Here is a 26,728-nt window from a genome sequence, read left to right as displayed (position 1 = left end):
CTGGAGCTGGAGAGAAGCTCGAGCTGAGAGAAGCAGACCTGCGCACACAACTGCCCCTCGCTGGTAAGCAGTTGTGCATTACGGGGAATCATACGTCCTTAGGAACAAAGACTGTCCTGGTAACCTTACAGCTTATTCTCCTTATTAAAAATTGGACAGATTATGAGCCTGAAATATGGAACCAAATTGAGGTCAAGGTGTGGGACTCTGCAACTAAAAATGGCAAGGTTGCAGTGGGACTGCTCGGCACCTGGCGAGCAGTCTCTGAGGCCTTAAAGAGCCATGTGGGACCACAGTCAGAAACGTGTGGTTTACCAGACAGTGAGGGAGCTGCGGGCTCCTTTACTGATCTGACTGCTACGCCATGGGCCCCCCACAGCTACTGCCATCGAAGGCTTTTGCTGTTATGCCCCCTGCTGACCTGGACGTGCCTTTTGACCCAGGCCCAATTGGCCTTGAAAAGGAGATGGATATGTTTTTCTTCGATCCGGGAAGAACGGGATACATAAGGCCTGAAGACTGAGTTGCTTGACAACTTAAAGCAAGACATACTGTTCAAAGGGAATGGAAAATGGAGACTTGTATGTAATCAAGAAAAGGAGTGGAAAATGGAGACTGTTGAGTCATGGAACTTGGAGGATTGTTTGTTACCTTTTCTGATGATTAAGGAGGCATTGGGGAGGCAAGGACAATCCCCAGACAAGGACTGTATATCTCAAAACAAGACACTGGAACTCATGATAAGGAAGCGACAGATGGACAGAGAAACAAATGTAAGGACTATAAATCTCAAAACTGGACATTGGAATTCATTATAAAGATACAACAAACGGAAGAATTAGCAACAACCAGCTCTTGCAATTAAGAAACCTGCCAACTCAGCAGATTCCTGGCCAAAGGTGAAAAGTACACTGTGAGGAAGACTCGGGGTCTTCCTCCCAAAGACCCCTGCCCACAATTCTTGGGAGGCTCTATGCAGGCGCAAGGTGCCAAAAGGCTAATTAGCATGAGAAGCGAGGGAAGGCGGGGATAGGTGATGAATATGTATAGGCGCTTGTAGAATATTGGTTGATTGTATAAATTCAAGACTGCTTTCTGCTTTGGGTATGCACGATAGGTGGAGAGATGCCCCGTGCATCCAGCGCTGCAATAAAGAATATACCACTTAAAGGAATTTCGGCTTCAATCTTTGAATCACTGAATCACATATGGATAGGTGTACTCAAGTTTAGTAAGTCATGAAACTCAGAGGATTGTTTGTTACCTTTCCTGATTGTACGTATGTATAGGCATACTTGTGTTTAGTATGTAAAGCAATGTTCTGTATATTTATAATGTTTGATGTTTGTGTGTGTGTGTTGGTGGAGCGTAGACTCCCCACACACCCAGCACTGTTTACTTGCCTTTTATACCTTTTAGAAATATATTTTAGAAATATTTGTTTTATAAATATTACAAAATTCAGATTGAGTTGAGACCTCATTTATAATATTTAGCTTTTTTTTTTTTTATTATTTTTTTTTTTTGAAAAGCATTCTGCCTGCTGTGGATGTATTATAAAGTCAACAAATCAAATTCTGTAGATGCCCACAACTTCTGTCACAGAGATAGATGGAAGTTGAACACCATTATGCACATGCAGAAGCAACAGGCACAGTATTATCAATATCTTCCACAAAAATAGGCAATACCCATATGTTCCTGAGATGGAACTGTTACTCAAAATCCTCATAACATTTGCAGATATAAAAAGATACCTCTTCAGAAACAGTCACAAGCCTATGACTTCTAATCAAAGGTGGATTAACAATAATTTTACTGTATTGCTGCACGCAGTGTGTTTTTGCAGTCTGTACAGAGCCGGACAGTTTCACAACAGTTTACCGATACACAGTTGAATTTTAAAGCCTTCTCAACACTAGCATTATCTCATTCCATATGCACCAGATGTTTAAAAAAAAAAAAAAAAAAAAAACACAACAAAACGAATAAAAAAGCAAACAAAAAACTCCCCATAAAAAAACACCAAAAATATGCCATAAATTATTGCAAAGTTTATATCTGAAATGCAGTTATTGATAATAATTACTGCAAAAGTACTGATTTCTTTTTCCTCTGATTGTCCTCATCCTCATTTTTTTTCCTATTGTTTTTGCCATGGCCTTTTAACAGATGACTTTTTAATCACTGTAATGTTAAATTTACACTTAAGGATATTCTGAGCAACCTAAGATATTCTTATATCCTTACATAAAAGGGTGTCGTGGTTTTGTTATCATTTATCAACATAGCACTTAATCAGTTTGAGTCATACTGAAAAGGAATATCCTCAAAACTTGGTATATAAATGAGATACAATAAAGTAAAATAAAACAAAAATAAGACTGCCAAGAAGCAGATTGACTGGAATTTTTACTAGTAGTAAAACCAAGATATCTTAAAATGTACGTAAAAAAGGGGTGGGTATTCACATCAATGTAAAAAGGTGTGTCTAGACACAATAGGTGTGTCTAGCTGCTCTTCAGATTTGCTCTTCCGTATTACTCTTTTTTCCCCTACTTCCTCCACTGTGACATCAGGCAGACATTTAATATATGACTAAAGAATGTCTGAAGCCTCAGTGAAATGTTTCTTGACCACCAGCTCATTAATTTTTTTGTCACACTAATGTAGCAATGAACTGCTTCCCTATCTAAAGCTAAAAAATAAAAAAATAAAAAAAAAAATTGCCAGATTAGAGACTGGGATCAGAAACTAATAGATTAAAGAATCTATGCTCTGAAGAAGTTAGTTCCTATTTTGTGTGAGCAGCATCATCAGCATTTCTGATTGTAAAGCAATCATTCTTGCAGGAATAAGTAGCTGTTTCCTTAAATCAGAAGGAAGATCTATCTTCTCCCATCTCAGTGTTAGAAGGAAGCATGAAGAAATTCATACTTAATAACAGAATTCTGGAAGAGCATCCAGAATGCTCTTTGACAGTATTTGTTACTCCCTGCTCTCCACTTAATCACAGAACAGACAGTAGAATTGCAAAATTGGATCCTAATATGGAATATTTTTTGTAGCAAAAAAACCCACACCAAACTAAAACAAACAGCCTGAAGGTACCAATTGTTCCTATTTACAACGTCTTATAAAAGGAGTGGAAAGATGGATTTGAAATATGCTTCAGAAAGGTTAGGACAGGTAGTTTCATTTCAATCCAAGTAGGAATTCAGTAAACCTCAGATCCATTCACAGAATTTATAAATCAGAAATCAGCCAAATGAGGAACAATTACAAGGAAAAGTGTATGCTGTTTCTAAACAGCGACTGACTATATTTCTTTCTAGAGCTTCCTCATGAGAAAGGAATGTGTGACTTGGAATGTGAGAGCCTTGTCCCAAAGTCCTACCTTGTGTGCAGTTTCTGCAAACTGCTGAGCACTGTTTTTCAGCTCCTCTGTCTTTTCTTCTGCTCGACCTAGCCTTTCACCACGCTCATTCAAAGCTTGACTTGCCTTCTGCACTGCACTTGTCACACTGTCTGCTGCTGAATGGAGTATGCTGTTTCCTGCAATATCAAAATAAGCTGTTAAAATACACAAATGCAGATATACTTTATATTACACACAAAGTATAAATGTAAATAATATATTTTCATTTATAATGTTCTTGAGTTAACGTGTTATCTGCCAGTTTGTCATGTTTGTCATCTAGTTCAGTTATTGATACGGGGATAAGTTACTGTTTTTTCAATCAAATTGTGTCATAAAAAAGACAGTATTGCAACGTAGTACTTGGGAAATATAAGGAAACAGGTTTTTTTGGACTTTTTTTTTTTTTTTTTTCCAGTGTTGTGCTCTTACACCATTTCAGGAGCTTACTCTATTATATCCATGACACAGATTACAAGTGCACAGCTTCTTCCAAACACTCTTATCTTTATATAGAGTGACTTTCTTTGAAACAGTCACACTATGTCCATGTAGAATAAATGAAAAACTCTGCAGGACAATTCTGTAGGAGTGCACCGTTTTCTTCTGTACTATAATCATAATAATCATCTTTCATTTACAATTCCACCCAAACACTATTGCTACAGTCATCTTATGCTGCTTTGATCTATCTTCATCCCTTCTCCATGTGAAACAGTGGTTATGCTCCATGTCACAGCATACTGAATTAAATTGAAACCTTCATATTTAAAGCCAAAGTAAGACTCAGTATCATCTAAACCCTTAGCCTTATCGTCCACATCTGCTTAATAATTTATCTGATTCTTCTCTGGCATACAGTGTAGGAGCCCCAAGAAACGGCTTATTCTCTTTCTTGAAGGAACTGACAATGAATGTTAACAACACATACAACAGTACAAACTGAAAACTCCTTATGTAAAGTTGCATATCATCAGCATGAACTGGTATATGTATTAGAACCCATGCATAACAAAAAATTATGTCCTATCCTTTATTCTTTTCAGCAAAAGGACTAGTAAAAATTAAACTTTCCACAATACGGTAGTATGAGAGTTCCTTGGTAGCTTTCATTAGAACTCCAAAAGCTTTAAAACAATCTACGTCACAGGGAATCAATTATCTGGACATATACAAAGGCACTGTGAGAGTCAGAAAGCCAATACACAGAGTATTAACCAGGAGGCATACTGTCACTGCTAATTTTCTGAACTAGAACCCTGAATGTTACATTCACCCAGATCCCTTTTTTCACAGAATTAAAAACAAATATACAATAGTTAAATGCATTATGCTGGTGAAACTATAAAACTAGTTCAATACACAAAACTTATGTGAGCACCACAGCAAATCTGTGTTACAACAGTCTGTTATTCTTACAGACATACAAAGACAACTGAAAATAAACACCTACCTACTAATTTTATAATTAATCTGAAAAGTGTTTCTACTGAAAAATATTCTCAGGTTAATAAATAAAACCCCAAAATTATTTTTGAATGGTTATTTTGCTACTAATTTTCATGAGGAAAGCCAAGAACAAAAGATCCATTGAGACTAATGTTACAGATAATACTTCTTTCCTTCGAAACTGCAAACAAACAATGAAGAGTGAAACCAGAATTTGCTCCAAGTAGCCTATGATACAGCAGCGCAAGCTACATGCACTAATTCCTGTGAAAAAACAATATCTTCCAGATTTATTGAACTAAATAAAAACTATTACTAAGTTATTGGGAAGGGGGGGGAGAAGGGGAGGAGGTGGAAGGGACCTAAGAACCTACACACATTGACTCATGAATGATGAATCAATTAAAGAAATATCAAGCCAACACTTGATAGGCATGCCATGCGATATCATGCCTGCCAATGTTGTTACACTATTCACATTACTAATTAAAAACACAAAATGTATAGGATGTGGAACATCTCCAGATGTTTTTATTTATTTACTTCAAGTAAGGAAAAAATAAGTTGCGTTTAGAAAAGAAAATTGGCATTAATACTGAAGAGATGAATATTTAAGAATACTGTGTGCTGGAATTTGTCAAGATGGAAGTAAAACTTGATCTTTTCAAGTGGTTTCTCTTCAGCCCCTGAGGAGTCTGACAAAACCAGTGAAACCACTTTAAATATCATGCACTTTCTTACTTCAACAGTTCTTCAGTCAGTCGTTACTTTTTTCATAATTTGCTTGTTTAAAGCCAGTTCCACTGATTTTTCTAAGAAGCTTATTTTGGCTTTTGTTCAGGTCACTTTTCCTGTAAACACATGTACTGGGCAATAATGCATTGGAAATGGTTTCCTTTTTTTTTTTCATGGCTTGATCTAAAATCAGCATTAGTTTTCTTGGAAAATATTTCTAAAAGCTCCCAAACACTGGATTAACTCTGTTGGTACTTTTCACAACCAGAAAGCTGCCACTGAATTTAAGGGAATCAAAGTGTGTAGAGAGCTTTATAAAACTCATCACCATCTTAAGACATCGTCTTAAAATTTGTTGGTGAATATTAGTTAATACAGATTGCTGAGCTGAAACATCAGCAAACCAAAAAAATAAAATCCATGCTAATCTATGAGGAACACAGAAATCCATATCTCAGTAGCCTACTGAATTTAATCAGTGTATTTCTAGAGCATATGTAGGTGGTTTCTGGTATGATTGACTCTCCTTACATTTGTATCCCTGAATAGCAAAATTTGTACTGGATATATTGGAGAATCATTCCTATGAACTAATCACATAGCATTCTTCTTATAACTTGTAAAAAATTCAAGCTTTTCTTCAGGAGGTAACTACATGATGCAAAATTTCTAGAGAAGTTAGTTCTCTGACTGAATACCAAAACTGCCTGAGCTGTACCCACTTAGATATAAACTTCTCCCCGTCGACTGACAATCACTTAAAAATAAATAGATAAATAGAGTAGTAGTCAGTACCTCTTTCCTAGAGTCTGGTAAAACTGTCTTTCATCCTTGCTTAGTTTCTACTGATGTGAAAACTATTAACATTTTTTTTTTTTCTGTCTCTTTGAAGGTTTCAGGTCTCATCTATTAGATCAGATATAGAGTCCCCTCAACAACAGACTTGAAACCCCTTTTCATGTAACATCTTCTCAGGAAAGAGATTTTGTAACACTTGCAAGTTGAGATAAATATAACCAAAATATGTGTATGGATCAGCTGATGTTCTGGGTTGCTTTTAGTAGGAGGCCACTTGCATAATTCCCAGAATGTTCATCTAGAAGGTCCTGTGTTTGCAGATTTTGCATGCCTACAGTCTTCATTGTATGTAGAGTCACATACTTGTGGTGTTTGTTCCCCCCCCCAACCCCCCAACCATGGTATGCATAAGTGTTCCAGTTTCTGAAGCATATGCAACTTTCTTTAGCTGTGTAGAGCAGATCCCAGCAGTTAAGACTACAGACTTTTCTCTTTCAAATAAACAAGAAAGGAAAATAGAGAAGTAAAGATACTTCATCATTTTATGAAAGGGCAACCTGTATTTTTAACCCAGCAGTATTTGCTGACTCATGCACTAGGTGGAGCAAATAAATACTGCCAGATGACATGGGGAAAATACGCATTTATATTGAGTTTAATCTAAAGAATTAGGTTAATATTAATTTCAAATATCAGCAAAATGTGTATGTTTAGGTCAATTTCAGTCAAACTAAAATCAAGAAAGATGTTGGATTTCATTCAATGTTTTTCAACAGTATGTTTGCTATATATAAAAGCACAGAAGCATACTACTTATTTTTAGTTACTCAAATAAGTGGCTTAATAGGGTGGCTTTTAATATAGCTTTCTTTTTTCTCTATGATATTTTGTCCTTTTATCTGAAATTGTCTTATTTTCTGACATTCAGATTTCCAAACTGATTAATAGCTACACAGCTTGGTAATCCAGTTTGCTTAGCAAGTCAGACATTTCATTTTGAATTTCTTGTAGCAGAATATGAACTGCTGGAATTAAATTCTCCTTTCTCCTTCGAAAATTCTGTTAGTGACCTGTACAATTATACATAACAGATTGGGCCCAAAGATGCAGAAACAATGGAGAGGCAGAGTGGCCTTTGGGAAAGTGCTTCAGACCAGTAATTCTGGAAACATTACTTGCTGATGGACAGAAAAACTGAAGAAACAAAACTTTGCAGGAAGCACCACACAGCTCCTGTCAGCCTCATTTATAATTTTTATTTTTCTTCTTATGATCACAAGCTGCATCAGAGAATGCACAAAGAACATTCTTAACCTGTCATACACAGTACCTGAAAGATAAACAGACACTATCATCAATCAGTATGGAAATTGGTCTATTTAATGATGAAACTAATTGGGCTCCTGAGATATCATTATTGCAGTTTGCATGATCTGTTTTAACACACATTCATAAAAGGTTCAACCCATTCTCTATTAGCCATATAAAAATTATTTCAGTTTAATCCAGAGCTTTATCTGTACAACAGTGATAAGACTTTACAGTGACTGATTTGTAAACACAAGCATTTAATTTTTAATTGCACATGCATTAACACAGCATTTAGCAATTACCTTCTGTTTCCAGAAGGAAATAACCATGAATTGCTATGGTAATTAAGAAGTTCTGTTCATCACACCAAAACTATTTATATAAGAAAATGAGCTATATATTGTTCCCACTGAATGGCATAAAACTGGAGCTGCATCAATGAATAAAGTACAGTTAAAAGTATAACAGCAATCAGTTCAAATTTATTAACAAGACCGCCTGTATGACAATGTATGATTTACACTAGGATATACTGTTGTCACTACAAGTTGAACAGAAGTTTGGAAACAAAGTGAAGAATGGCTTTCCTTTATTTTTACTGTTTTGTGTTTTGTTGACTGCACTGATCACCTAAGAGCCAAAGGCATTGTGTAATTATAGTATCAATACAAATCTAAGGGTCTTGGGAGAGAAGAGAAAGATATTGAACAATTTGCAGATAAAAAAAGAATTTTTTTTTGTAAGCAGTAAAATAGTCTGAAGAAGGGAAGAAGATATACAGTATAGTGCTATTTAGTGCTGTTTTTCCTTTAGAAAGCACTTAGGAAACATCTTCACCACCAAATTCTCGCCCTCCCAAAATCACCCCCCCAGTTAGTCTCTAGATAATTTCAGTATTTAAATTATCAGCCAGAAAGGATGACCAAGTGTTCTGAAATACAGAACATTCACTAAAGTAGTACCTTTACTAAACTTATTAATTTAATTACAATTTAAAATACTTGAATCAGCAGACTGACATCAGAATATTATTTTCTCAATTTATCTTTGAAGAATAATGTTAGGAGTGGAAGGATATACTATTAAATAATCTGTTCAGGTCAGAACAGCAATGACATTCCTAACTGCAAGCTTAAGAAGACACTTGAGAGAACTGTACTTTCAATACCTTCCTGTCCAAATCCAAAACTGGCTTTAATGCACCATTTCAGCTTTAGTCCTCTAGAGGGAGGGAAGGAGAGGAGAAGGACAAGAAAAAAATATTGGTTATATAGATACATACATACATGTAAACCAAGGTTATGTGCTGGTAGGCCTTCCCAAAGAGGCAAAGAAGTCATTTGATGTTTATCTTGTCAGAGGTCTGGCAGTGCAGATGGAATAGAAAATACTAACGTAAATTCATCAGCTATGTATCCTTTCATTGAAGAAAAATTTCTAGTGGAATGTAGAGATGAGACAAATTACTACATAATTTGTTCATAGTCTGATAGTAGCACAGGATCTGTCACAATTAGCAGGTGAAACTGGTCTTGCAGTAGTTTGGACCAGCTTCTCATTTATACCTTCAACAATGGGAGAGTTAGGTGTTTTTAGTGATTGTTATTTCAGACTTGATCTGACTCTGCCCCTGGAAATCAATACAGCGATGCCAGTATTGTGCCTCTTATCCCCACAAGGTATTCTACAGCTGCAGAGATGCAATACAATGCGTTAGGTCCATATTGAGTGAAGGTGATGCAAATCTGATCTGTTTTGAATTTTATGAGGGAGTTTAAATACTGTGAAGACAAAGACAGAAAATCAGTAAATTATACCCTTAGAAAACTACTGTCATGCTACAACGGGCATTCTGAAATGGCTATCAAATTAACTTTTCTTCAGCAATTTTCTTTAGAAATGTAAAGCAAATCTCAGCTCCCCAGAGGGAGTACTTCAAAGATGTTCCAAAGTTCTCATCAATGACATCATTAGTTTGAGTCCGGGCAGTTGTATTTTATCTCAGATACAGTAACTTTCATTACAACTGGAGGCTGTGATCTCTTGTCTTCACTGAACTGCAACAGTGGAACCACACAAGCTTATTGTTGTCATAGATGGAGCTGTGACACTACTTCGTCCTGGAATCAGATTCCTAACATGACTGACATTCAGAAACTGATTTCTCTGTCAATTTGATTTTACAGACTGTTCACTTTCTTTCACACACAAGCATTTTTTCAAGCAGAATTCATGCCAAAAAACAAACAAACAAAAAAAACCACAACACCCAAACCAACAGTACAGTAACTGTCAAGCCACAATAAACAACACATTCAGTTTAAATGCAGTAATTTCCTAGGGAAAAAAAAAATCACAACAGAGGCACAGACACACAACAAAACAAAATACAAACAAGCTTATGGCTCAAAGGTGCTGGAACATATTACAGATAAAATATAGCAGTTCAGTAGCACTGCATTATAAATCAATTGTATTTGATTTATAAAGGAGAGAAAAACAGCAAGTAAGTAAATATAATTGTCAGAGTGGATCAGACTTGTGGTCTGTGTACTTGTTTATCTACCAGTATGCATTACCACCTTCTCAAAGATATGTAGTATTGCAACAGGAGAACTGTAATAACTACACACAATGAGGGCTCAATAATTACTACTTTTCTTGATGATCAGAAGAACAAGAGCATAATAGATTACTTCCAAAGTTTGCATATTAATAAAATTATTATATTCATATCTGTGGATAGCTAATATTTTAGATGTTTTTATATAAGCAGCTAATTTTATAAGAAAAAAAAAAAAAAAAAGCAAGTGCCTGAAATGGTCTCTGACAGTAAAAAGAAAATAATTTATAATATTTCAGTCTCTAGACTGACATTGACCTTTATTTTCTTGGCAAAAAATATCTTAACTCAATGCAAAGAATTTTGCAGTTCCCATAAAGAAAGATTGCTAAGATTAATCAGGTCAGTAATTTGAAAATACCAAAATGCTGCCAAAATGAAGTGATAGATTTTTTATTTATTTATTTTTTTAAATTTAGATCTGTCAAAGTCACTTGCAACAGAATTAATTTACAAGTAGAAGTCTGTAAGGGTAATATGCTCAAGCACACATTTCTTCTATGACTATATCAGGTAAGAGGTGAAAAAAAGTATCAGATATGTGAAAGGAATGAGGCGGGGGGGGAGCAATAGTCTTTCTTCCTATCCTAATTCCATTTGTCTCATTTAGTTATTCATTAAGCTTGCACAGTATGGTAAAAACTACTATATGTTTACCGGTCCCAAATGTGGTATTCTACCACATATCATCCACCACAGGAACATCTCTTTCAACATACAGAAGGTTTTCAGACAACATGAACAAAAATATTTTGCTTTAAAGCTTGTAGTTACTAGCAAACTTTAAAACCTCTGTGAAATCTGCTTTCCAAAATACAGCCTTGCAATAACTGTTTGTCCTTGTTTTTATTTGGAAATAAGACCCAGTGGCCTACTTTCTAAAATAGTATAGATCTGCATTATAAAACTGAATGCAAACTGGCTTTTTCATGTAGAAATTTCATCTTCAAATAAGTCCAAAGAATTAATGAAAACATCATAAAGCCCTATTCCTAGATCGCTGAAGCTAAGATGCATCAATAGCTTACGAAAAAAGAAACTCATTACTATTCTCACATTGGCAATATATTTTTGGAGAAGAGAAAAAACGATCCATTAGTAACTCTTGCCAGCTGTCCTAGAGGAAAGGTTAGAGGCAAAGATATCACTACTTTGAACTTCTAAGAATATTTTAATTAAATTGACAGGGTGACCAAAGCTTGTAGGACAAAGCTTAAAACAAACAAACAAACAAAAATACAGGAACATATCTTCCTTCAACCTGTCTTTCCAAGGATTCTGCACTTCTGATGTGTGTCTAAAGGTGGCAGCAACTGCTAATTGTTACTGGCACAGAATCTGAGGTTTCAAACACTGTGTCTACAGGGTTCTACCCAGAAATATAAAGACCAAATGCATTCTTAGTATCAGCCTAATATTAGGTCAACAATTAAGTTTTTATAATGATCATAATCTGTGAATAAAAATATTCAGCTCACTGCTCACCTCAAACTTTCTCTTTTTTATTTTATTTTATTTTTTATTTTTTTTTTAACATCAGTAATGTGTCTAAATAAAAAAAAATGATTAGCTTAGTTACTTAATTAACATAACACAACAATGCCTCAGATTAGACATATGCCAGTATTGGAGCCAATACATCAGAAAGACATGGAAGGAGAAAGTTTTTCCTACTTGAATCAAAAAAACCCTCTTTCCAAATGCCTGTCTTCCACTTCCCAAAGCAACACCTAGAAATCACATGTAAGCAATAGAGAGGCCTCTTCCAAACAAAAAATAAACTATTTCATACAAGATAATACAGGGAAGAATCTCATTACAGTCTTTACAAATTTGAATTTGTTCTTTGTTCTGAGAATTAGCACCCACTCCTGTCATCAGTTCTCATTATCACTATAATTAATGTCATTAAGCAAGTTACAGAAAACAGCGTAGACTATGTAATTCCACAGACTACACCCTTACACCATACTCAACACAAAAAATAGTTCTGGAAAAGAAGAATCAGGCCAGTAGGAGGAAGTGTGTGTGTGTGCACATGTATGCGTGTAGTAAATTCAGGAAGTCAATGAAGAGGGTCTCCAGTTCCACAGGATGACACCTATTCACTTAAGGATAAGCTCTTAAGCACTTCCTGCAGAAACAGCATGAATTTCACTTTCTTCACTTGCATCCTTTAGGAAGGACTAAGGCTCAATCAGTAAGCTTGTAAACAAACCCTTCAAGTTCATTCATCTTCAGTTCTGGTTGGGAAGAAGTTAGGTCTTTTTTTTTTTTTTTTTTAAGAGAATATGTATAGTTACAGTTACATCTTTGATGTGCATATCTAGAACATTACGTAAGCATATATTGTAATAATTTATTTAAAACATACTGGTTTGGTATTAGAAGTTAAACCATCCAAGAGGAAATTACTGTGCATATCCCCCAGAAAAGTCAAAAGAATGTCACTTAAAATGAAGGCTATTTTAAAACATAAAGGGCACAAAGTGACAAGCTCCCTCCATAATCTGACAGTGCTAAGGTTTCAGAATGATTTGAATCTATTGCTTTGGTTAGTTACCAGGGGAAAATGGAGGGGAAGAGTTGCAAATTCTAAACTGATTGTAATGTAATTCAAGATATATCCTCAGGTATACATTGTTTGGCTTGCTTGGCTATACTGATGCCCCGTTTTCTCCAGTGAGGATGAATTTGAAATCTGTTACATACTTCCCTGTATTTTTCATGCAGATCTCTGATACTGCAGGTTTCAGACTAACTGGATTTTGGTGTGTTGTTGGCCCATCTCTGGGCTTACCAGAACTAGCAGAACTGCAGATGCTGAGCATCTGAACCAGTGAACTAACAGAAGAGCTTCTAAAGTCAATGAATAGTGTTATTTCTGGTCACTGAATTTCTCTGTTTGCCTCAAAGTAATTGACCAACTAGAATAAACCAGTAAACCGAACTAACTTCATGGCACTAGATATCATGAAGGAGGGCTGCCTTTAACTGGAGATATTTCAAAGTTGCAATGACAGTTATTTGTCTATTTTTACTCAGCGCAGGAAGCATGCCTCTGTAAGATAAACACATTTTGAGGTTTTAAATATAATGTAATCCAAAAGCTTTTGAAGATGATGGAAAGAAGATTAATGGAACAGGAAGGAAAAAAAAAGGACATTTAGAAGAAAATTTTGTGCCTTTTATCTTAGTTTTAGAAGACACTAAAAGCAAAATATGATTGACAGAACAGCTCTGACTGCAAAGTTGGTGGTAACCTCAGTGTCACTACCCAAAACGTACGCGCCAAACTGGAGATGATTCCCCCCCCTTCCTCAAGTTTTACCATTGGTATTTTAGAAGAAAGGTATGGAAGACAAAGTTACAGCAAAACTTTGCTGTAAAAGCAAAGGTGGGTGCACAAAATGTACTTCTGATGGTGTACTGGAACAGATACTAGTTTTATAAGACAGAACTACCAGAAAGAGTTGAGTAAGGCTGGCAGTATCTGTATTTGATATCTTGGGGGAAAACAAACAAACCAAACCCCAAGCCAGCCTGTGCATCTCTGACAGTTTAGAGATATCAAATGTTACAAAACTCAATGAAAAAGCAAAAGTAACTTTTTATTCCAGCTGAGTGGAACAGAGAAGGCATAAAAGGTTTTAGAAGTGTTCTGGTTTAGAGCAGATAAAAAGGTGACTATTTTTAGAAATAAGGTAACCTACCTTCCGTAAGCTTTATTTTCCCAAAGAATATTTTGTGAAATAAGTGAAAAATCCTTCCCCAAAAGTAGTGTTTGTGGTTCATGAAGTAGATGGTAAACAACAATTCTATATATCGACCAGATGGTGTCCCCCTGTGTCTGCCCTCTCCCTTTATTTCTTTCTTTTTAAACCTGATGTCTAATACTGGATAGACATCAGACGGATACCTTAGGATGAACAAATTATGAAAATAAAACTTAACTGATTTCTGTCAAGATCAAAGTAAATTTCAAAAAAACTACAGGAACTTGGTAATAAACACTTTTGGGAACACTTGTTAGGAAATGACCCTGTAGAACAGATTTTGGGTGGGAAATATTCCAGGCAGCCCAGAAATATTTTTGGAAACAAATTGAATGCTACTAAGAGTGGGAGAAAAATGACTTCTCACAAGGGAGGTAGTGGATATTACCTCTAGAACTAAACATAAGAAAAAAATATTGTAAGAATTTGAAGTGGTGCTTGATGGAGAAACTGTGAAGCCTGTATTTCACCACTGTGAAATCAGCGTATTCAGACCCATGATTTCAATATGTAGATAGGTAGCAAGCTCATTTGGACATAAAATAACTCAGGTGCAAATCATTTCATGTCCAACTGCATGGTTGTGTACTCCAGCTTCAATTGTAAGTACTCCAGCTTCAACTGACTTACCTCCCATAATTTTAGATTGGCAGTTGATAAATTCTGGTTTCTTGTCTGTCAGGTATCGCTGACAAGTGTGATGAAGAACCTGAAAGAATGTGCATTTTTCTGAAGCTGTGCTTGCTACCCACTGGTCAAAAGCATTTTCAAATAGTAAATCAAATTCTGGGGAATCCTAGAAGAAAAAAAAACGAAACATTACTACTACTTTGGTTTTATTAATGATTTGGAAAAAGATGTAGAGCTGCCATTGTTTAAAAAGCAGTTATGTAGGAAAAAAAAGACAAAGATCATGCAACTAAAGACCATCCTATGATTATTGTTCTTTTGCACATTTTTGGATGAAAACACAGGCAGGATATTTTTTCTCGCAGATATTTTTTTTCTTTTAGTGAGGAATATTCAGCTATGAAAAAAAATACCTGAAAATAATGGGTTTTAGACCAAGGAATTAGAAGTTGGAATCTCATAAGAAATCCTTTTTAGCTACAGATATATAGTTACTATGTTTCTTCTGTATTAACATAGGCATTTTTATTTTAATGTGTTCAGCCTCTCAGTCTCAAAATTGCTCTCGCAATGTATTATAGAAGATGTGGTTCTGCTCTTTATATTCACCCAAAAAAGGAAAATAAATAGCAAGTTGCAGTTATTGTATTTAACTTATTATCATAAACTGTTGTATAGATCTCAAGATAACAAGAACAAAAGAGCACTGCCAGAATAAAATAACACCCCACCTCCGTACCATGCATCAACAACAAAAGTAAATGGATTCTGTAAGAGTACTGCTGCTATACATTTAGTGATATTTGCTAGAATTCATTTCGTAAACTAATACAAAAAACTATTTTGAGTCAGTGGCACTAGGAATCACAGGAAAACAAGTCCTAGAGGAATGCGTATAAGTTGAAGAATTTGATAGGACTTTCAATGTGAAAGTATCTCAAGCTGCTATTTAGAGAGCTGCTTAACAGTTGATGGGAAAGGGCCTAAAACTCATATCCCATATCTGTATTATCATTGCTCTCATTTTCAGTGCTCCTTTACTCAAAGAAAATTCCACAAAACTCCAAAGGCTTCATTTTTGTTAACAAGACTATACTGAAACAGCAGTCTGCACCACTAAGCCGCTAAGATTTAGGCAGCTGATCAGAGCACAGCCCTGAGCAAACCAATGGAGTTATCTACAAACATTCTGCTGTACAACGAACATGGTTAAGTTGCTTTGTGATCATTTTCTGATTTGTATTCGTAAGCTTATTACATATTTGTGTGGCTTTGTCAAGACAGCTCAAGGCACTCTGTATATTCCACATTAAAAAAATATGTTTGAGGCAAACTTTCTGGAAGGAGTTCCAAAACACTTTGTGGAGTTTTGTTTGCTTTAATTTTTGTTTTAAATCAAAAAGAAAAAAATTGCTTTAAATTTAAACTAGCAGATAAACTACATCACAGCCCTTTGTACAGAATGATAAAAACTGCAGAAGAATCTGAGGAGAGGACTGTCCTAGAAAAAAAAGCAAGATTCAAAATATTTCCATGCACTTGAACCTCAGTAACCTCTCTTGTCTTTGCTTCTGCTTACTTCTCTTACAACACAGCTGCATGCCAAAATGGAACCCGAGAGGCTTATAGCTGAAGACAAGACAAACACAGCTCTTATTTTTCTTTACAAAGAAGAGAGTGAACAGGAGGAAGAGTAGGGGAAGACAGGAAGGAAAGAAGAAAATACCTGATTATGAGCTTTGGCCTCCTCCCATCTTTCCCATTAAAATCTATTTCACATACCACACTAAGTTATTTCTTTTTTGAGAGTTTGCATTTAATCCTGTATCTCATCATTCCATCTGCCTTTTGAATAATGAAAGATGTAACTGATTTGTGAATCAGGTGTTAAAAGTTCAGTTTTCATTTGCCATAACCGTTCAGACTTACCCGGTTAGGATCTATACCATTGACCTGGCGTAGCTGCTCGAGCATCCACTGCGTTCTCCTGACAAAAGATGTAGAGCCTTCAAATTGCTTGACCTTCGTAATAGAAGCTTGAGCTGGTTTCTTGTTTGTCACTAAACATATAAAAGAAAAAGCATGCAACTGAAATGGGTTTAATATTTCAGAAACGTGTTGTTTAGTTCACCATATCAGTAGCAATTTTGACAGTGTATTTTCTATATGTGATGGTACAATTTCACACAAGCGTTATACAACTCAAAATTAGATACACTACAGCCATTATCAGCTTTATTTCCCAACGGTTTGTAAAAAACATAACTAAAGCTGAGCTCTTCCTGTCTGCATTTTTACTGTGACCTTAGTATTTTTGTTTCACCATGCTAATTAGCTAATGTTTAAGTACGCTTTGAATACCTGATGCTGAGTTAAAGATGCTAATTCTCAAATACAGCCTCTTATTTGTTTATTTCTCTCTCTCTCTCTTTTTTTTTTTTTTTTTTTTTAAGATAAGAGAACAAACATGACAACTGTCCATATACGCATGAATGTATTTATTTAACTATTACTTTGGACTGACTTCAATATTGGTGAAGCACTGAAAAAGCTACAGGTTTCTCCAGTCTTTTCATAAGATGCTACATGTAGCTCTCATTCATCTAACATCTATGACATCAATTCCCATGTTACAGTCAGACTTAAGTATACACACCTACTGCACTAAGATAGTAAACCCACCAAACCAAAAACAGCCTGTGGAAATCGTTCCATCCTGTTCCTCCAAATAGTAGGTACCATAATCAAAGCCCATAAAAAAGAACAGTCTTGCATGTTACAAACAAAGTACGTTAAAAATTATAAACAATGGGAATAAGTCATACATGAAAGTTCTGCTTTTGGGGGAAAAAAAAGTCAATATAAAATACTCAAAATAGTGCATCTTTGACTCAGCATCAGGTATTCAAAGCGTAATTAAACATTACAGATAACTTTTCAACAGCAGGAAAAATGGCTTCCTGTACTATACTTTCTCTCTAAACAAATGCATTTTCTTTTCATCAGTATAACTACACATACTTTAAACCACTGCAAATTTGTTTAAAACAATTTTAGGTGTTTTATATAATCACACTCACTATTACATTCATGTTATTTTTCTGCTGATGTATGTTAAGTCAACTTCAAAACATATTTTCACTCTCAGTGAAAAAATAATTTTTTTTTTGAATGATTGTACCACACAGTATACTAAGGCTAGTGTGTTATTTGTTTTCCATGCTAAGATCTATTTCCTAAAATCCTTTTAATCCATATGGCCTTCCAAAAAGAGTAGTATTGGGAATGGTTACTTTCCTCTTTGGTTTTAGATGCTGGCAGTTAGAAGGCTTCTTAAATAATCAAGACTTATGTAGTAAGGATTGCTTCTTTTTGTGCACTCACTTTACCCAAATTACCAGGAAAACTAACAAGCTAACAGGCTTCTAAAGCTGAAGACACATACTGCATACGCTTCTGCACTCAGGGGCACAGGTGTACAGTAACTAAATATTGATGTAATGCCTCATCATTCCACATGGTGAAAAGAGCTAACATTGCTTTTTAGGATGAAAATTTACTATTGCAGAGGTCCATGGCTTGATGTTCAATGTACTTTAGAACAGAATTTCTGATTAATATGATAAGTTCTTTTTCAAGATCTCAGATTTATGTGTTTTCAATGTATGGCTATGGTAAAAGCTTAAGCAGCTTTACGGGAACTTAATTTGTTATTAACAGAAAATTTATTTACATGGAAGATTTAGTACATTAAATCAAATCAGATATTAATGTTCTACATGGTAGATAATTGTTTCTGAGAAATTACCTCAGACTAGAAAGCACAGCTGGACTCAATAAATTGACAAGATTATTGATGACAATATAATGAACACATTGCCAGAAGTCTCTTAATCAGCAGCTGAAACACTGAGAATCAAATTGACATAGCATGTGATTCAGAATCGCAGGTCAAATGTTACAGAACAGGGGAAATCAACACAGTATCAGAAAAGTAGCAGCAAACTTAGATCAGAATAACTATTGAAATGCAAAGACTAGAAGTGAGTGAGATGAGTATTAAAGATTCAGCGATTGCTCAATGGTCTCAATGCTTGGACCTCTCTGAAATACGAAACTTTAGTTCCATACATTTTCTCTTATGTTGGACTCAGTTCCATATATTTTCTATGTAATACTAATAGTAGAAGGCTATCTAAGAGTGGCTCAAATTTTAGGATCTCTGGTTTATTCCTTCTGTGGTTTATTCACTTCTATGAAAATTTACACAATAATATACAGCTGAATTAGACATGTTAAAAGTAAAAACATGCATACTATATGTAAGCCACGTATAAAATCAACACCAGCAGTGTTGCAAAACAAAGCATTTAAAAATAGGAAGCACTAAACAAAACAATCGTATAATCAAATGTTGTTTTTTTTTTTTCTCAGAATCTTATGGATAACAGATTGTGAGATCTACAACCCTAAATTTGATTTCAACAAACTTCTCACTGCTCTGAAGGCTCATACGTGACATACATTCTGGTGTTTTTGCAAAACAGAGGTAATTTATTCTTTCAAGGTGAAAAATATCAGATTTTACAGATTTGATGGTGAAACAATGTCAAAAACTCCATGTATTGCTTGGCTAAGTTTACATTTTCCTATTTGAATAATCTAATTATTTAAATTTCTTTGTATAGCACTTTTAACAATCAATGAACAGCAGCTTTCTCTTCAGCTGGAGCTGCTAGTAGTCAGCATTTCAGCAAAAAGATCACATTGAGTGTCTAAGCTTCAGCAAGTCTTGAAAATTCCTATTAGTGATAAAGTATAAAAACATCTTGAGTGGAAGAGTGGTCCTATATCATCCACAACACACTAAAGCTTGGAAAGGCTGAGTCCTACGGAACTTACAAGGCTCTTGAACATCTCAGTTGTTGTTTTAGATAAAAATTTGGTCTTAAGTTAGCTGTTGTGCCACTCCTGGAATACCGGCAGTTTGCGTTAGGTCTCTCATTTGTAATTACTGTCTGCAGCAAAATAGACTTAGTTGCATTTCACCTTTTGTGTCTCTGTATTAGGGGAAAAAGCTAGATGTTCCAGAACATTCTAAGCACAACTACTAACAAACCCACCAAACATGCTTTAAAGCCTTCATTTAAAGCCTCCATGACAGCTTGACAGTAGCATGGAAGTCATTAAAACTCTGCACAGACTCCCTTGAAGCTGGAAAAGCCATCCTCACCAGCTGCTCATTACATTGCTTTGCAAACTAGAGCACTTTCACACAAGCCACTGAGTGGGTGTTAAATTGCAAACATGTAAGAAGTCTTTTCATAGATCTGAAAAAATTTGAAAAAAATTGGAAGCAATTACATGCTCCTAGCCACACTTTCTGACAAGTCATACAGATGTGTTTGCTAAAATCTTTATCTACCTTAATAAGAGACAATGTTAAAATTATGCTTCAATTTTGTGTGTGTGTGTGTGCGTACGTGTGTGTGTTACTGTTTGCTTTTGTTTGTTTGCTTTGGTAGAAGAACATTAGACCTTGAAAATATGAAGTTGGAACAGTGCGGACAAAACGTATTTGCTTGAAAATCATCAATAGATAGGTCCACACAGTATTTATGTGCATCTGATGATGACACAGGGAAAACAGATTTATTTATCTGATTTCTGGGAATATACACGTAACGTTAAGTTAAGAAAGAATGTGTGAAAAGTCAACTATAGCAATTTACAACTGAAGACACTGAGGACCTTTCCTTAAAAGAAAAGAAAAGGAAAAAAAAAAAAAAGAAAAAAACAGTATACAGAACAGTATATTAACAAATAACCAAAAAGCACTGAGCCAGAAACAGCATTACTTCTGGGATTTAAGACATTACTAACTCTTTTGTGTCATAAATAAAAATAAGACACAGCATTAAGTTTCAAAGATGTTGTTAAAGTTTAAGGACATGTATTTAAGTAAAACACTCTGTTTCAAAAGCAGATCAAAACTAAGAGGCAGAAATAATTAAGTTTAGATCATGTTGTGACAGTTAATAAAGTCACTGCTCCCATAACTTAGAGCACACTAAAATGAATGTATTTGAACTCCAGACCTAAGCTAGAATCCAGTGCCACATGTCACTAGAATCAGTGAATCTATACAGCTCTTCACACAGAAAGAAAGCTAAGGCAGAAAAAAGTCACAGTCAAAATTCATTGCATCTGCAACCCAGAATATATTTTTTTTGTCAGTTTTCTGAAATGTACATCATGTACAGAAAAGACAAAAGGATGAGAAGTGATAATTTCTTAAATAACTGCACCAAAATTCTTCAAAATAAATCTTTGGTGAGGAAAATGTTGAACTGGATACCATGGCAGTGTGATGCAAGTTCATTGTCACTGCATCTAGAATTTAATAATTCCTACCTTGTTGTAGAATTGTTGCCCTAAAGCAAAAACTTCTCAGAGTTAGATGCCAAGAGTTTTCGAAACTTTTCAGTTAATCACAATAAAAACAGTAAATTTAAAAGAAGCAGCACATTTTTATTAACATAGTATTTAATATCAGATACAGATTTTATACATTTTTTCTAATAAATAAAAATGACTTGGCACTTGTGGTAGAAATGCTTTCTTTTTAAACCCCGCTCCTAAAGAAAAAAAAAAGTAGGTTATGAACAGACCGTGAAAGAGGTAATTACTCCTCGATATTTTTCAGTTCTCCAGGGTTACATATTGAAAAGCTGCCTTTTCCCTCCAGAGTTCTGTTTGTGCAATTAAATCTAATTCTAATTCAACAAGTCCCTTCAGTACCAGCCTCCAAAGGAACAACCGTTTCATGCGCTTGCAAAAGCTCATTGACTAAAATTCTGACAGTCTTGTGCAGAATTCTAGCAAGCTATGGCTACTAGTTAGTCAGGTGATCTGTAGTTTCTGACCTTCAAAAGAACAGTGACCTTTCTTTTCCTCTGTTCAATTGCTTCTCCATTGCACAAGTCTGAGGTTTTGTATTCAGAGAACAAGGCAAGAGTAACTGATGGAAATGTCTCAAATGTTTAAAGAAACACACAACAGATTTCATTTTGGAAATGGACAAAGGCTCAAATAAAAGACTTCCCAAATTTCCCCAAATAGCGTTTCAACAGTCAGACAAATAAAGCTGATTAATTAAATAAGGTGCATTCTAGCATACTTAGGTACTAAAGAATAAGGACCAGATGCATGAAATTCTCTTCGCATACCATGTGTATTTCAGGAAAACTATTTCTAGGCAGCTTCACATGACAGTTGTGAGCTTTGCTATGAATTCCAGTTTTCAGCATTTGCAACTAAATACTGATTTAACACAGGGACCAAATTAATTCTTGTAGAACTTTGAGCATTACCACTGTGGTTGTCCAACTTCCTGCAACCTTGAGACCCGCCACTGTTCTTAGACCTCAGCTACTAATACAAAGAGATGCTCTGAGACAGCAGTGCTACTAAGTAGCCAGGTCACCTCCAAAATTAATTTTAGGCACAGGAAAAAAAAAATAAAAAAAAATGCTCGCAACTGAAAATAGGTAGTCCCACTAAGAGTTCTATGCAGATACAGTTCTTCGGAACTGCATATAGTTATTTGTATATAGTTCTTGGGACTAGTTGTACTTCTGCGAGCACTGTCTGCGGTTTTGCAGCTCATTTCTACATCTTGCTTCTTAAAAAAAAAAAAAAAAAAAAAAAAAAAAAGGAGTTTTTTCTGGGGAACAGGTTTAATTTAAAAAGTGTGTGGGACAGAAGAGATTCCAGGTTAGATACCTGAACAACATAGGGTATTAACAGAATGAGAAGAGAACATATGCAGGATCTTCTGTACTTTTCCAGAACCTTACAGACTTTACCTCTCCATCACCTCCCCCAAAGTCACAAAATACCTACTAAACTTTCACCTCAATATTATTCTCATCCTTATTTTGCATTGGTAGTTATCACAAGCACTGCACAAATTAAAACTTGTGTTCTTGGTCTTGCACTCCCACAAGTCCTGACTTTCTGCATCTTGCACTTCCTATTTACTCTTCCATTCAACAGTGTGAGCTGAGAAAGACTTGAATCCTTACCAAAAATAAGCAAAAGGAGCTAAAAATGAAGCAAGGGATAGGGGGCTTTTTTAAATGCCTGCTTGCTCCTCAAGGGTTGCCAGGTGTCAAAATGGCTTGTAAGTCACTTCATTTCTTAGAATTGCATTTCCTCCTTTTACCCATTTTCCTCTTTCCTTTCTTTGGCAATTCTGCTTTTTGTCACCATCAGAAATGTAAAGAGCTAAAAGCATAGAACAGCTGCATAGCTCCCATCTTCTCCACTTACTAAATAGGGCAAGTGGATGTCAATGACCCTAAATACACAGCAGTTTAATCAAAGATGAATTTCTTCCATTTCTTCAGGCATGACAGTACGTTTTGACACCAATTTGAAAAATACAAGGAAAAGTTTTCAAATGCAACAGAGGCAAACCAATCCTAAGTTTAAACACATACTTTTTCCCGGAGTCCTTCCCAGAAGGTCAAACAAAAAACAGTTTTTGTTACCCACCTGCTTAAATAAACACCTTCTGTATTACTGTCCAGAATAAGATGCCAGCCTCACTGCTTTTCAGATAAAATATATGGCAAGGGAAGCAATATGTATCTCTAAGTAAGATTTAATCATACATTGTTCAACATACAATTTAAGGAATATTTTTGTTGTGTCTTCAAAGGAAAAAAATACTTTGGGTTACAATACATACATGAAAACACAGTTTATGTTGTGTAAGACAATGTGAAGTGATATATGAGTGCGTGTATGCTTTCCAAACATACCACAAAGTGCATTAACAGCAAACTCTTTCCCATTACCAGTGCCCTTCCCTTCAGTTTTTCACCTGGTTTTCCATTTTTTATTTTCACAGAACAATGTATATACATGCCCTTATAAATGCTTTTCTTTATGCCTATTTAATCACTTTAACCCCCCACTCCCATAACATCATATAAAATCCAGCCACTGCAATTTGACAGCCTCTTTTTTTACTCCTACCAAACTTTTAAAGCTAGAGAAGTAGAAGCATTACAGTTATAAATTAATGGCTTTTTAAAATTATTCTTTATATAGTTTAATGTATTGATACCAAAGTAATTGTTTTTCATTCTGGCATAGTTGTATAAACAGATGCAGTTAATAGTGGAAAGAATGGCAGACTTTGTTTTATAGCCAGAGAAAATGCTTCTGCTTAACTGCAAATATTTGGAAAGGAATCTTATTAAACACATATTCACTTCCAGAATGACGACTGAACTTCCAGGTTTTGTTGGAATTGCCTTTTACTATTCCACATTGCAGAGCAGCCAACTTTCAAACTCTTCCCACCTCCTTTTTCCTGCACACAGATAGTCAACTGCAACTCGAATTATTTCCATTCAAATACAAAAAAAAAAAAAAAAAAAAAGTAAAAGAAAAAAAAAGTTCTTTAGATGTTTTTAAATTAAAATCTAGCTAAGAGGAACAAGATAGTGCTCAGACAGATCTATCTACCAAGGCATTGCGGCTGCACAAAAAGGTATTAGGTATGTCTGCCATGTCCCAGGGAAGAAAGATAACTTCCTTACAACCCAGGGACCAAAATCATCATCAAAGACCTCTCAACCAGCCCAGAACTACTGTTGATCCTGGCTAAAAGCATTCTGCATTAGCATTTTACCTCATTGAGCATGGTGGAGCCTCACCTCAAAACTAGAAGTTATTTGGTGACTGAGAATTAGCCTGGATCACTTACAGTTTCAATATTATTCACTTTCTTTTCATTAAAATGAAGACGGCAACCTACACAAACATTGCCGAGGATACTTTACGTAGCCTTGCAAACACTCATGCATACTTCAGGAAATCTCACTTCAATCTACATTAGAAATCAAGTCTGAAAATATTGACCACATTGAATGTCCATGAAGGTGTCTCGAGATATTCTTTTTGCTACATTCTAGTCATTTCAGCACCAGCAACTATGGTTAAAGACAATACCACTTAAGTACTTCTCTTAAAAAGTGGAATTTGGCATAATTCCCATACAATTTAACAGATGTGCATCCGCATGCAGGGAGTACACTAGGAATTACCTCATCAGCCTGAAAACAATGTTTGAACCTCACAGCAAGTGTCCTGAGGGGCAGGAAGAGGCTCTGGAAAACTGAAGTTCCAATTTGTTCTCAGTATCTCACAAAAAGTACTGTATTAGGGAATAGTTTTCCATTTGTAAGTTTGCTTAGATAACTGGACAGTCTTCAGGTGCTGGAATAAATTGCTCAATGACTTAAGATTCTAGAATGTAAAAGGAACCATTGCAACAGAATAGATATTTGCAGGAGGTTTTTTTTTTTTAAAAAAAATGATTTTTAAAACTATGCTTTTTCCTTGATTTTGAACTGAATCAATGACTTGAAAGACAGTAAAAGAGACTACCTGTAAATACTTTGCATACAACAGATGCACCTAAGGATTCTACTATAACTGTTCAATACAAAATCCTTATCTTCTACTACATAGGAGCCTAAGACAGAACCTTGGTGGAAAGATTCTTGCATATTCATGACTAAGTTTCTGATGACAATTCTACAAAAAAAAATCACATTCACATGTGGCATGATAGCATCCAGTTCTCAGTATAAGCAACTATAAAAGTGCATTTCAACCATTTCAGATTATGAAGTTAAATCAAACAAACAAAACCAGAAGCCAAACCAAACCAAAAATTCACAAACACATCTGTGAAAAAATACAGAGTGTTACTGAAGGAAAAGACCAAGTAGGAAGAAAAACGAGTGGTCCAACAACTGCAGTACCAAGTTATCATCATACAATTTTAACTGAAGTCAGTTATTTAAATCTTATCCACTCACTAACAGAAAAACAAAAAACAAAAACAAAACAAAAACAAACAAAAAAAATAAAACATATCTCAACCTAGAAAGTACTTTACCAGAGTATATATAACCCACAATGCATTTACACAATAGAAACCTAATATCCATCCCTTCTTGCATTTTATGCCTAGAAGTGTAATAACTGCAATGAAGGGACGTTTTCACATGCTGACTTTTTTTTTTTTTTTTTTTTTTTTGAGGTCTGAATTATTTTCTGCATACAACTAAAATGAATACAGCAAGCAACACCCACATTTCACGTAGCGCATTGCCTGAGATGTAAAAGTAGGAAAATCTCTAAAGTGAGTATAATAATGAACATTCTGAACTTGTATTAAGTTCATAAAAATATGACTATCACCACTTCTTACCACCAGCACCGCTACTACTAGATTTAGGAGAATGTTCATCTGTTATATGTGTCTTCAAAATATCCAAATAATATTTTACGTATCAATAAGTCTCATTTTGATATCCTACCTATCCAACAGTATTCCACAGAGTAGTGTGTGTATGCGCACTTTTGAAATGCATTCATACCCGGCAATTTTTAACAGCTTTAAGAAGCATGAAAGCAACAAAACAACATTAGCCGCCAGTCTTTGCAAATTTACTTATTAAACGCTATTGAGATGGTTAAGAGGTGAGACCAAAAAACTCCACAGTATGGAATACTGTGCAGTGTTTTACAGACAGTTCAGCAGACAGCATCCTTGTCACACTTCGAATGCCTATAGTGCTGTTCTTCTCCACCCACCCAATAAGTCTCTTCAATCCTTGCTCTTGCAAACACCAAGTTCAATGGCGAAGCCCTCAACTTTTCATTGGGTATCAACCAACACATATTCTTGACATGAACCACTAAATCAAGACTTCCTAAAACCTTCACAAACATTCCCTACAGTTTCAGTTATCCGAATAGACATAGTATTGATCCTTGCCAAGATATTCAGGCACTATTTCCTTTTCAACACCATTTCAGGGTCAGAAGTCATCACCACCTATTTTTATTCCAATTTAGCACTTTGACAAAAAGCACTTTGAGAGCAAAAATGATGGAAGG

The 26,728-nt window shown here is 35.3% G+C and overlaps 1 protein-coding gene across 3 annotated transcripts in view; it reads right to left on the bottom strand.

The window, feature by feature from the left end:
• The window catches only part of STXBP6 (syntaxin binding protein 6), a 110,721-nt gene that overhangs the window by 4,795 nt on the left and 79,198 nt on the right, over positions 1-26,728 (bottom strand). For 2 of the 3 annotated variants that reach the window (XM_084520492.1, XM_084520493.1), the window contains exons 3-5: positions 16,670-16,800; positions 14,741-14,906; positions 3,398-3,555 (exon numbers count right to left, since the gene is read on the bottom strand). In XM_084520492.1, coding sequence (XP_084376618.1) covers positions 3,398-3,555; positions 14,741-14,906; positions 16,670-16,800 — 455 coding nt within the window. Of the gene's footprint in view, positions 1-3,397; positions 3,556-7,636; positions 9,493-14,740; positions 14,907-16,669; positions 16,801-26,728 lie in introns of those variants that run through there. The other variant, XM_084520494.1, reaches the window with a different exon arrangement.

This window comes from Aythya ferina (genome assembly GCF_964211825.1).
Source record: "Aythya ferina genome assembly, chromosome: 5".
Classification (NCBI taxonomy): Eukaryota; Metazoa; Chordata; class Aves; order Anseriformes; family Anatidae; genus Aythya; species Aythya ferina.
Note: the sequence above shows the minus strand (reverse complement) of the source record. Positions and strands in the feature narration are given on the sequence as shown.